Below are 12,455 nucleotides of genomic sequence, written 5' to 3'. Positions count from 1 at the left end.
AGGTGAATAATTTCACAGAAGTTTGTATTAAGACAATGGTCTGCACTTGAGGACATTGAGGGCCGCGTGTTGGCCCCACGCCGAAGGTTCACCACCCCTGATTTAAACCCAGTTGACTTTTCTTTCCAACAGCCTGTTCTCTTATATCTTATATTCTCACTGTTCATCTGAAAGTGTGGGAATCTCTAGTTAAGTGGAAATTTGAGTAGCATAACTCAGAATGTAATGGGATTGATCTAGCAGGGACTTGAGTTGGTTTACACTTCCTAAAGATTGGGATTTATGAAGTTCTTCAATTGAATTCAATTAAGAGAGCCATGCTGAGGGAAGGGGATGAACTTTGGGGCTGGCAGCTCTTCCTCATCTGGCAACAAAAGGTGCCGTCAGCATTCTGCCATTTGTTGTATGGCTCCTCAAGGCTGAAGGAGGAAATGCCAAACCACGCAGATGTGAAACAGCTCAATAAGAGGCATCACCAAGGGCCAAGGTCTCTTGGACTTCCAACAGTAATAGTGTCTTTCCATAGCTAGCAAACCTCCACTCTGCCTGCACCCCAACCCCCAGCCCCAACCCAGCTCCTATCTTCATAATATCTTATATTTATGCAATATGGATCTGATGAGACTGATGGACCTCTTTTTTCCCCAGTCTTATTTTAAAATATTTCAATACTTTGATAAATCAGTGATCTCACTAGCATGAATCCTCCTTCCACCAGTGCAAAGTGCAATTCCTCTATGTCTGTGTGATTTTTGTGGTCTGTTTCCCCAACTATAAGGAGTTTACCCTTTACAGAGGAGCCCCCATTTAAGCCAAGACAACCATTCGCCAGGCAACTGCTGAGTTTTGGGGATATAAAGAAAGGCAAAAAGACAGCCTCGCCCCAAAGAGATGACAGTCTTAATGGGGATAGCATGCAAACAACCATGTGCAAACAAGTTATAAACAGGATAAATAGGAGATAATCAAGACGGGGAAGGCAGGGGCATTAAGGAGGATGGGGAAAGGCTTCTTCTAGACTGGAGGAGTCCTTTAATTGTACTTAGAGGCCTCTCTCTGACTCTTGCTATTTCATAACTGCCAGCCAAATTCTTGAGCTGTTAGGTCTACTATTCTTCACTCATGTTATATGTGATAGAAACACCTCCTTTTGTGGTCTTGCATGTCTTTAACAGGTCTGTGGTTTTTTTATGCTACCACTAGAGCACTAATTAGCTTTGAAAACAGAATAATATCACTTATTTACCCCTTGTTGTTATTGTTATTCAGTCATGTTTGGTCATGTTTGACTCTTTGTAACCCTGTGGACCACAGCACACCAATACTATCCATGGGGTTTTTTTTCTTCCTTTCTTCCTTCCTTCCTTCCATCTTTCTTTCCTTCCTTCCTTCCTTTCTTTCTCTCTTTTTGAGGCAATCAAGATTATATGACTTGCCCAGGGTCCCTCAGTTAGTGAGTGTCTGAGGCCATATTTGAATTCGGGTCCTCCTAACTCCAGGAACCATGCTCTGCCCCTCATGGGGTTTTCTTGGTAAAGATACTGGAGTGGTGTGCTTCCTTCTCCAATGGCTTAAGGCAAACATAGGTTAACTCTGACTTGCCCAGGGTCACACAGCTAGTAAATGTCAGAGGATGAGTTTGGACTCAATTTTCCTAACTCCAGGCCTTTCGCTCTATCCACTGAGCCACCTAGTTGCCTCAGTTTACCCCTACCATGTGTCTTTCCATTGTCTTCTGGGTCATGAGACCTTTCCTGATTCCCTCAGTTGTTACAACCCAACTGTCACTCCCTCCTTTTATCACTGTATGTGGTATATTTTTTAAATACATGACTTTTATTTACTCCTGTATAATAGAAAATAGAATGAAAGTTATTTGAGGGCAGGGACTATATCATTTGTATTTATGTCCACTGCTTCTAGCACATAATGTCTAGCACAAAATAGGTGCTTAATAAATACTTGTAAATTGATGGTGTTTCAAGTTTCACAATGATATAGCATCGTGATAGGTTATGCAGTTTAAAAGGGCTGCAGATAGATGTGGGAAATCAAAGGTCACTGGTACACAGTCACTTCATGTATTAAGGAATTAACAGTATTCATTAAAATGCATGAAAACCTTCTTGCATTTGAAATAGACAAGCTGACTTCATCTCAAGCTATTGAGTTGTTCTTGTCTGCAGCAGTGAAGTATGGTGAAGGCTGGGGACTTTCTGGAAGAAAGATGCTTTGTGAGGATAAAGTGAGAATATCAGTTGCTTCTGCTGAAAAGACATTAGCTTGTTTTTTTCTCGGACTTGATTTAAATGAGATTTCATCTATTATTTTTATTTCTGAAGCTCCAGTTGGTAGGGGAGGAGTAGGTTTGCGTGACTTGGCAAGGTGATAAATTAAGTAAACATTAGATAATTAGATAAACAGTGCCTCCCCCTGCCTGCCCCACCCTGCTCCTCACTCCCCACCCCACTAACCCCAGGCCCCCAAATCCCCCATTTCTATCCACCTCTGGACAAATTCTGGCCTAGCATCAGGAGTATGGTTCTAAGCTGGTACAGAGTGATGTTAGAGAGCCCACTTAGGCTTAAAGTTTATTCTAGGGTGGTAACTGCTAGAACCATAATTACTTGAAAACTTAATACCACCACCCTCACCAGATGTTACCAGAACCAACCAACAGTAACTTATCCTACTGTCTATCCAGATCAGAACCACTGAGTCTAGTATATATCCTTGGGCTAGAACCAAATCAGTCCCTAAGGATTGGGGGTAAGTATATATAAATCGATGTCATAGCAGCATATCTAAACCATTCATCAAAGAGACAATTACTGCTGTGAAGAATTGTCCAGGCATGGGAAGACATTTCATCCCCATCCATTTACAGACTTTTCCTTCCCCTTAGACATAGAACTTTTTAGAAGTTAAATGTAACTGTGAAGACAGAAATAACCCCATTGCCCACCTAGACCTATAGCAAGATTTTCAATATTGTGGTCCTCAGGGGAATTGATGGTTGGGAGTGGACAGTATTACTCCTTAGCATTTGCTCATCCAATCTTGTCAATACTGTCTCCTCCATTTCTCTACAGCCTCCACTCATATCTTATTTCCTTTCCTCTATATTAGCACCTAGATCTCTATGTGTTTCCTCATAATCAGCTTCAGCAGCAGCCTGGCTGCTCCCTTTCTCTATGTATACCTTATTTTTATTTTTCATCTTTTTAATAAACTTTTATATTTGAAGCTATTTATATTTGAATTTATAAATTTCAACATATAAAATGTCCATCAAAACTTATTACTTCTTTTTTTGGTCCCCCTTAATTTTCTTTGCCTCTCTCTCTCTCTCTCTCTCTCTCTCCCCCTCTCTCTCTCTCACTCTCTCTCTCTCTCACACACACACACACACACACACACACACACACGCACACACTCGAGCATGCACTTTAGTAGTCCGTTACTTCGGTTAGAACTTGCTCAGATTAAAAAGAGGAAAGTTTTAAGTGAAGGGGATGAGAGAATCACAGCTGGAGCTCTCAGACAGAAAGAACCTCTAGCTTAGAGGGCCATTGGCCATTTGGTTGGGAGGATAATACTTCTGAACAGATGTCTTCCTTCATTCACACTTCAGGGTGGTCCCACCAATGAATGGTCTAATTAGCAAAGAGATTACCAGTAGATGGTGCATGACCTAGGATGAAGGGATGTCATAGATCTTGCTCTCTGAGTTTATATTCTAAAAGGAATATCAGCAATGTAAGACATTATCTTGTCCCTTAAAATTGTAAGTGAGAGAGGGAGAATTAAAACCAAAATGGCAGCCCCAAATCCCAGCAGCAAAATGGGAGCTTGAGGTCACAGTTGAGTTAATGTTGGGGAAATAGAAATCTGCATATGGTTATTGGGCCTCTGTGGTTCTTCCATATCTCTTGTAGTTCAAACTCTTGAATTTCTGCCTCCTCCATACCCAGGGCCAAGTAAAGCAGCTAAGAATCTGCATTGAGTGAACTGGTGCAATCCCATCCTCATTACTGAAAATGCATTTCACCTTTGATGGTGGATCATTTGTAATATCCTCATTTATGAGAGACAGCAAATCATTATTGTTTTTGTTGAACGGAGTCGTTTATGTCTCTTATCCAGAAACAAATGCATATGTTGGCTCCTTTCTGCTGTGAGCAAATTGAACTATGCATGAAGGCTGGAAGGAGGGATCAAAGCAAGTGCCAGGTGTGTGTGAGTCATAAGCACTCAGTGGTTCAAAATTGTGTGCAGATGAATATAGATGTGTGTGTTTTTTGCATCACTGCACTTAAGTCAAATTTTCCTATCCTCTGATGCAAGCATTAAAAGCATTTTGTGGTGTAAAATCTCCTGTCATCTGATCCAGTTGACTGAAATAAACCAGCTCCCCTGCCGTCATCTCCCCTGAAAAGTACCCCTGCATCATGCTCTGGGGAGTGGTGGAGAGACAGACCAGAGAGGAGGGCCCTGCCTGCTTTACAAAAAAAAAAAAATCAATCTTCCCCATCACCCCCTGAGTGACTCCTCTGGTTTCTTGGACTGTTGTTTCTGGAATGCCAGCTGTGCCACTTAAAACTCCTCTGTGAAGCCTGGATTCACTGAGCTCATCTCATGGAAATACCATTTTTTATAAATAAACCCCAATTGAGTATACACTTTCCTATCCCCTTCACTTTGTCTTTTTTTTTCTTTCAGTCTTTCTTCCTTGGCACCAATGATTCCATTAAGTTGGCCCTGTGGTCTGCCCACTATTGTTGTATTCTTGGTCAGATTTGGATTGCTCATCTTCCACATGAGGGAGGTGGTAGTTATGTGGCTGAGAGTTCTCAAGGGAGTCACAGGATCGACCCCACTTTTCCCCTTCTGTGGTCCTGCCATATCAACAAGCATTTTTGAAATACTTAGAATGTGCCAAGCACTTGGCTATGCACAGGGAATATAAATTCAAGCAAAAAAGACAGTCTTTGACTTCAAGGAGCTTACATTCTAACGGGGAAAACAACACATAAAAAGATAGCTGAAAAGCAGGAGGAGGGGCATAGAATTGGGAGGGAGTAGGAAGTACCTATAATAGGACATGATGGAAAAAATCTAGAGAGTCAGAAGTGTATCCTGGAGAGGGATAGAGATGTGACTGACCTGAATACTTTCCTTAAAATGAAGATTCTGGGAGGTAGCTAGGAGACACAGTGGATAGAGCACTGCCCCTGGAGTCAGAAGGATCTGAGTTCAAATCCAGCCTTATACACTTACTAGCTGTGTGACCCTAGGCAAGTCACTTAACCCTGAATGCCTCCCAAAAAAAATTTTCTGAGAAGAAATGACCAATCAGAGCTTCAAAAGGGCAGCAGAGGCAGAGTGAACTTCCAAGGAGAGAAAGCTATTGTAGCATAGTGGAGAAAGTCCAGAGATTCTGTCATTTATAAATACCCTAGTGCTGATGTGCTAATTGGATAAAGCATTTACTTCAGAGGTCAGAATCACCCAAAAAAAAAAATCTAATTTTCAGAAGGTCAAAGGTTATCTTGTCTAGTTTGAACCTGAACTACCCTACAACATTCTCAATAAGCTTTTTTACAGATGTTACTCGAAGACCCCCAGTGATAGAGAACTCATTATCTGTCAAGGCAGCCTATCCCACTTTTGGAAAACTCTAATAGTTAGAAAGTTTTTTTTTTACCCCAATCCTTAATCTGGCTCTCTGTAACTCCTACCCCACTGCTCCTACTTTTCCCCAGTCAAACAAAACAAATCTAATCTCATCTTGACAGCCCTTCAAATACCTGAAGATAGCTGTCATACCCCTGTTCCAAGTCTCTTCTCTGTGCTAAACATTCCCAGTTTCTTCAGCTACTCCTCATGTGGAGTGGTCTCCAGTCCTTTCACCATCCTGATTTCCCTTCTTTTGGATCCTTTCTACTTTGTTTCCTAAAATGTGGTAGTCTTGATGTGATACTAAGTAATTATCTATTAAGGCAACCCAAGATCAACTTGTAGCAGCTAGTTGGCACAGTGGATAGAGGGCTGGACCGGGAGTCAGGAAGATTCCCCTTCCTACATTCAAATCTGGCCTCAGATATGTGTTTAGTTGTGTGACCCTGGTCAAATGACTTTACCCTGTTTGCCTCAGTTTCCTCATCCATAAAATAAGCTAGAGAAGGAAATGGCAAATCACTCTACTATCTTTGCCAAGAAAACCTCAGATGGCAGTCGGACATGACTGAAAAACTACTGAACAACAAGAACAAAGAAGGTGTTAACTTTTTTGATAGCTTCATCAAACCCTAATACCCTAAGGACACCCCCCCTCCCAGGTCTTTTTTCAAACAAATTGCTATCTAGTGACTCATCCTCCATCCTGTATTATTATAGTTGAATTTTTTTAATCCAAGTGTAGGACTCTACATTCATACACATTAAATTTCATCCTATTAGATTGGCGTGTTTCAAGATCTTTTTGCATCTTGCCTTTGTCATTCAACATATTAGCTATCCCTTCCCTTTTTTATATTATCTGCAGATTTTCTGTGTATGCTATCTACATCTCCATCCATGTCATTCAGTAACAATGTCAGATAGCACAGGGCTAAAGGCATCCTTGGGGTGCTTCCTTAGAGACCTCCTGCCGGGTTGACTTTGATCCCTTAATGGCTATACTTTGGGTCTGGTCATTCAGCCAATTCCAAGTCTCAATTATGTGTGTTAGGAAGCTCTTCTATTTCATTGGTTTAGCCTAGTCTTCTGAGAAATAGAAAAGATGAACTTTTAGAAACAGAAATGTGTATCAGTTGAAAAATGCGCAGGATTTGGAGTGGAAAGATTTCAGTTTTAAGTCCCAGCTCAGCTGCTTATTAACTATATGACTATGGACAAATCCCTTAACTCTGAATCTCATTTTTCTAATCTGTAAAATGGGATGGCAGTGGTTCTGCTGTCCATTTCACAAGGTTTTATGAGGGAGGACGTTTGTAAACTTTAAACAGGGAGGAGGTAGAGAGACAGGGTAGCATATTCTTGTCAATGGTATCCATCACTGTTAATAGAGGATTTCTTTTGCAGAGCTCAGATGGAAATTCCCTATAGATGATGAGCCCTCCATATGTTCCTGATTGCAGATGAGGTTGTGCTGATTGGATGCAGGAAAAAATTTGAGTTTGGATATTGTGCTAATTGCATCATTAGAACATCAGAGGACCTCTCAGTGAGATTCCTGATTAGAGTTATCTCTTTTGAGTTTGGATGTGGGAAAAACTAAATGAATGAAAAATGAATTTTGTCTAGACTAAAACATGTAGCTGGATAACCAGTCCACTGAGTTGGTACGTAAGAATATTTACTTAGGACAAGTAAATTTACTTACTACAAGTACAAAATGAATTGAGGCAATAATTGAATGGGAGGAAGAGAACAGCCTGGATTGTATTTGAGGAACTTTGTTATGCTTTCAGTGATCCCAAGATGCTCCACAGTACAAATATCCATCTTTCTTAACTTAAATGTTTTGCCAATGCCATGTGTTTATAACTTCCAAACACCATAATTTCTAAAGAATCACAGCTTCACCCAACCCAGAGAGCAATGGAGAGATGTGTAGTGGGTACAGGTAGGCTGCAGTATATCTCTCATGAGCACCTAGTCATGAAGCATACATATTATTAAGATACATATTATTAAGGAAATGTATGAGTGGTAAAGAGGTCAACTACTCATGTAGCAAGAGTTATAGTGTTGATGGATGGCTCCCCATCATGAAATGCAGGAAGGCTTAGAACAGAGGTTATTTTTAAAAAAATATTTATTTATTTAGTCTTTATTTTCAACATTCACTTTTACAAGATTTTGAGTTTTAAATTTTCTTCCCCTTCACCCTCCCCAAGATAGTGTGCAATTTGATATAGGCCATATATGTATAATCATATTAAACATATTTCCACATTAGTCATGTTGTAAAGAAGAATTAGAACCAAAGGGAAAAAACCACAAGAAAGAAAAAAGAAAGAAAAGAAAGAAAAATAGTATGCTTCAATTTGCATTCAGACTCCATAGTTCTTTCTCTGGATGTGGATTGCATTTTCCATCATGAGTTTCTTGGAGTTGTCTTAGATCATTGCATTGCTGAGACAAGCTAAGTCTATCAAAGTTGGTCATTTGCATAATGTTGCAGTTACTGTATAGAATGTTTTCCTGGTTCTGTTCACTCCACTCAGCATCAGTTCATACAAGTCTTTCTAGGTTTTTTTGAAGTCCACCTATAGAGCAGAACTGGTGGCCATGAACTTGTTTTTTCAATATTTTGATATCTGTAATTCAATATAATTAGTTTCCTTGGTAATCCTGTGTGTTGTATTTTACACATTTAAAAACTTCATTCTGCGAATCAGTCCATTGGCTTCTCCAGATTGCCAAAGGGGTCCATGACACCTAGAACCCCTGGCTTAGAAGAATACCTCTAGCACATGGCATGCATTCTCTGCGGAAGATCTGTAGGAGAATGTGGACAAGCATTGCACAAGATGGCAAGTCATGGATGGGCTCTGTTCTGTACTAGTGGAGCAAATACCTGCATTGATGAGATCTCAGATCTATTGAAGTGTGAAAGAAATGGCATGGAAGCCTAAACCAGTATTGCTTCAGGATCTTGTGATCTGGCATCACTTTGATGCCTGTCCTCCTTCTAATGAAGTTCTAGACTCTGTGTCTGTCACTTGAGCTGCAGGTACCAGGTATCCAAAGGGCAGTGTTGGGTGTGAATAGACTGCAGAGCATTACCAGTCATGAACTACAGGCATGAAGGATATCATATCATCAGACAAATGTATGACTGGGAGAAGAAAAGGAAGGCTGGTCATGTCAAGAGCAAGTTAATGTTTTGAACTGTAAATTCTCTTGATACTATATCTGTTCTCCTGGTCTTCTTATCATTTTGTATCCTTTCATAGATTTAAGCAACAATTGTCTAGTATATTGTTGTACCTTGCTTTGTGGACTTTCCTTTCACAGCCATTGCATGGTAGCAAACTGATATTCCTACCACCCTCTAATGTTGGAATGCAAGCCAAGAAGTGAAGGACTTCTTTGATTTTGCCAAAATCCCAGTGTTTCCTTCCCTCAGCACTTGGCTCAATGATAATGGTGGCAAATGTGGTGATCAAATTTCCAAAAGGCATATGGGCATTGAGATGCCAGGAGTCACCACCATTCCAAACTACAGTAAATTTTAAAGAGATCTGGTTCACAAAACAAAGGTAGGTCTAAAGGGCAGAACAATCTTATCTGAAAAACTTCTCTTAATTGTGCCTTAGGGGTTTCCACTTCAGACAAGATCTATGTCCATTTCCACTGAAATGTATCACCTTGGATACATTACTCTATCCCCTAAGTGCTTACAGGCAGCACCATCACCGAACACAACAACAACAAAAACTTAAACTTGACTCCGTAAGGAAATGACCTGATCCATCATTGTTCATTTCCAGGCAGAATTATTTAATGGAAAGAGCGCTGGGCATCAGAAACCCCAAGTTCAAGTCTCTACTCCATTATTACTTATTATCTATGTAACTTGGGCAGATCACAGCACAGCATAGTGCAAGAAACAGAACAAGCTTTGTATCCTCTCTGAGCCTCAGTTGACCCATCTATAAAACGAGGAAATTAAACTAGATCTCTAAGATCCCTTCCAGTTCTGCATCTCTGATGCTCTGACTTCTCTCCAGGCTTCTCTTTTCTCACCTGTGCAATAAAGGGGGCCAGACTTGGGCCAGATGCTTTCTGAGGTCCTTTCCCAGCTTTAACTTCTATGTGGCTCTTGTTTCAGATCTGTGCCATCATTGGAGGCACTTTCACGGTGGCCGGAATCCTGGACTCCTGCATTTTCACAGCATCTGAGGCCTGGAAGAAGATTCAACTTGGAAAGATGCAGTAACCCTGTGACTCCGACTCATTTTGCCAGAGACAGCAATGCAGGATCCCAGACTCATCACTCTAACAAATATATTTCCTTTTTCCCTCTATCCGAGTTGATATGCAGTTTTGTTGGTTGAAGTTACAGAGTGGATAGTTGTTACACCAAGGTTTCTCTTCCCACACCATACTCCCATCTCGGGGGAATTCCAGCTTACACATTATCTTCTTTTGTTTTCGAAAAGACAATACCGAGTATTTTTAGGAAGAAAGTCCACTGCCAATGCCAAGAATCATGGTGCTCCCTACCCTGGGGGGTAGGGGGTAGGGGTAGAAACAATTTCCTAAGAAGCAATCAGGAAGGCTCAAGGGTTGTTGTGATTTGGGTTCCAACAGCCTGCAGAGTTTCATTGGGAAGTAACAAGAGAGTCTAGGAGTGACAGGTTCTCATTATCTTTCGCCCAGTTACCTGGCTCACTTCTCCTGGGCATCAATCTGAAGTAAGTGGAGAGTGAGGAAAGCCCTTTTGGAAAGAGAAAGCATTTGGTTTCTTGCCCAGGGGTACCGTGTGGCTTTTGCTGTCAGACCTTTCCCTATGCCCATCCATAACATCACACTTTGGCAATATGCACTTGGCTGAACTATATTAAGGTACCAATTGAACTTACATTGTATAGGGCTCAAGACCCCTGTTTCTCTCTCTCTCCCTTTTTAAAAGTGGGTTTCAGGCTGCCAAGAACCACAGTCCCCAAGAGATTGAAGTCTGTTCACCACTGGTGCAGCATAGCCAACAGCTGCAAAAATAAGTTTTCCTCCCATTTTCCCCGTCACTCTTAACCTCCCACCAACGTGCCTCAGTCCTAACCAAAGGACAACACCTCTTAGCTAAGGACACCTAGCCTCTGAACCCACCCCACCTTTCTATTGGCACCTCAGCCCTTTGTAATGACACAGTGGTGGTGAGTGGTTGGGCATCTTATAGGGTTTAGATCTGGAAGAAGCCTTAGGGACCACCTACTTCAACCTCCCTCATTTTACAGAGGAAGAAACTGAGGCCTGGAAATGGGAAATGCCATGCCCAAGGGCATACAGCTAATAAACTGTAGGAAAGAGAAAACTCATTTCCTCCTCCTTTAAATCCAGTGTTCTTTCCACTACTTGAAAATATTCTCCTCTATGTAGGCCCAGTGGCTTTGCACAGGCCCAGAGAGTAACCAGTAAGCATCATTCCCAATGACATGAAGATTTTTCCCCACCGGTCCTAGTTCTGTGTGACATCTCTGAGGCAACAAGCTCATTGCTAATATGAAAGTAGAGTCAGATAGCGATTTTCCCTGGAGACATCCTAGTTCAAGATGTTTTTGTTTACTTTGTTCAGGTGTTATTTTGGTTTGGTTTGTTTTCACCCTCCCCACCAATGGCAAACAGAAAAGGGACTATCCCAGCATGGGTCAGCAGCTCCTCTCTGCCTCCCTTATCAGACACTTGCTCTGTGGTTTCTTTCACCAGCCCCTCCAGCCAATAAGAGTAGCTCAAGACAGACAGTCCTGCAGCTGGTGAGGTAGCAGCAGCTCTGATTTCCTTCCACTTAGTTCAGAGCTGTCTCTGCTGCTGCTGCTGCTGCTGCTGCTGCTGCTGCTACTGCTTATACTTCCTTTCATCAGAAGATTCTCCTTTTAGATCAGAACAAGGAAGGACAAGCAAGCCAGGCCAGGGAGGGATTCAGTGAAGGGAATTTCAGATATTCTGTGTTGATCCCAGAGAGAGCACCACCCTTCCATTTTCCATGCACACCAAGAATTCTTCGCGTGCTTTGGTGATTCAGGATAATGTCCAGTTGGATTTATTTTTTAACAAGACTTTGCCATTTATTATTTTAAGCCCCTAGTGCCAATTAGAAAAACTCCCCCCCTTTTTTTAATTATGAGCTCATTAATATTGTAAGTGTAACTGGATTTTGTCATTTCTTGTATCTGTCACTGTTTGGATGGATTTTATATATATATTTTTTTCCATTTACAAAATTCAGAAATGGAAATGATCCCTTGTGTATGGGGGCATGAGGGGATTGTGGTGTGTGTGTGTGTGTGTTTGTGTGTGTGGGTGTGGGTGTGGGTGTGTGTGGCATGCCTATGTATGCAAGTTTTACTTTTATGGAATTTTTCCACTGTGGAGGTGGAGGGGTGGGTGGGGGACTTCATTTCTCCAATGAAAGGATACCAATGATCTGTTTTCTTAACAAAATTCTTAAGGGGGGAAACTTTTTGTTTCTTCTGCCCATTGGGTTTAAGCAGATTAAAAAGCTGTGATTTTCAGAAGTTTTCCAGTGTGTTTCCTTAAATCATGGTTTATGGATTTATGGCTGGGATTCTAGGTGGGGCTAAATTTCCAACATTTGTAACAAAGTTATGACGATGATTGTGTTGGGTAAAATCTCTGCCTTCTCTGTATAGCACTTAAAGGCAGTGGCCACAACTTAATTAAATTCAACAGGTATTTATTAGGTGATGCAAAGTATTGTGCTA

At 41.3% G+C, this 12,455-nt stretch overlaps 1 protein-coding gene across 2 annotated transcripts in view; it reads left to right on the top strand.

Moving 5' to 3' along the window:
• ERGIC1 (endoplasmic reticulum-golgi intermediate compartment 1) overlaps positions 1-12,248 on the top strand; it is a 155,433-nt gene extending 143,185 nt beyond the window's left edge. For both annotated transcript variants that reach the window (XM_027841913.1, XM_027841914.1), the window contains one exon: positions 9,845-12,248. In XM_027841913.1, coding sequence (XP_027697714.1) covers positions 9,845-9,952 — 108 coding nt within the window. In that variant the 3' untranslated portion in view covers positions 9,953-12,248. The remainder of the gene's footprint in view (positions 1-9,844) is intronic.
• The last annotated feature ends 207 nt before the right edge of the window (positions 12,249-12,455 follow it).

This window comes from Vombatus ursinus, unplaced genomic scaffold (genome assembly GCF_900497805.2).
Source record: "Vombatus ursinus unplaced genomic scaffold, bare-nosed wombat genome assembly UNPS02014863.1, whole genome shotgun sequence".
Classification (NCBI taxonomy): Eukaryota; Metazoa; Chordata; class Mammalia; order Diprotodontia; family Vombatidae; genus Vombatus; species Vombatus ursinus.
This window is presented reverse-complemented; position numbering and strand designations above follow the sequence as displayed.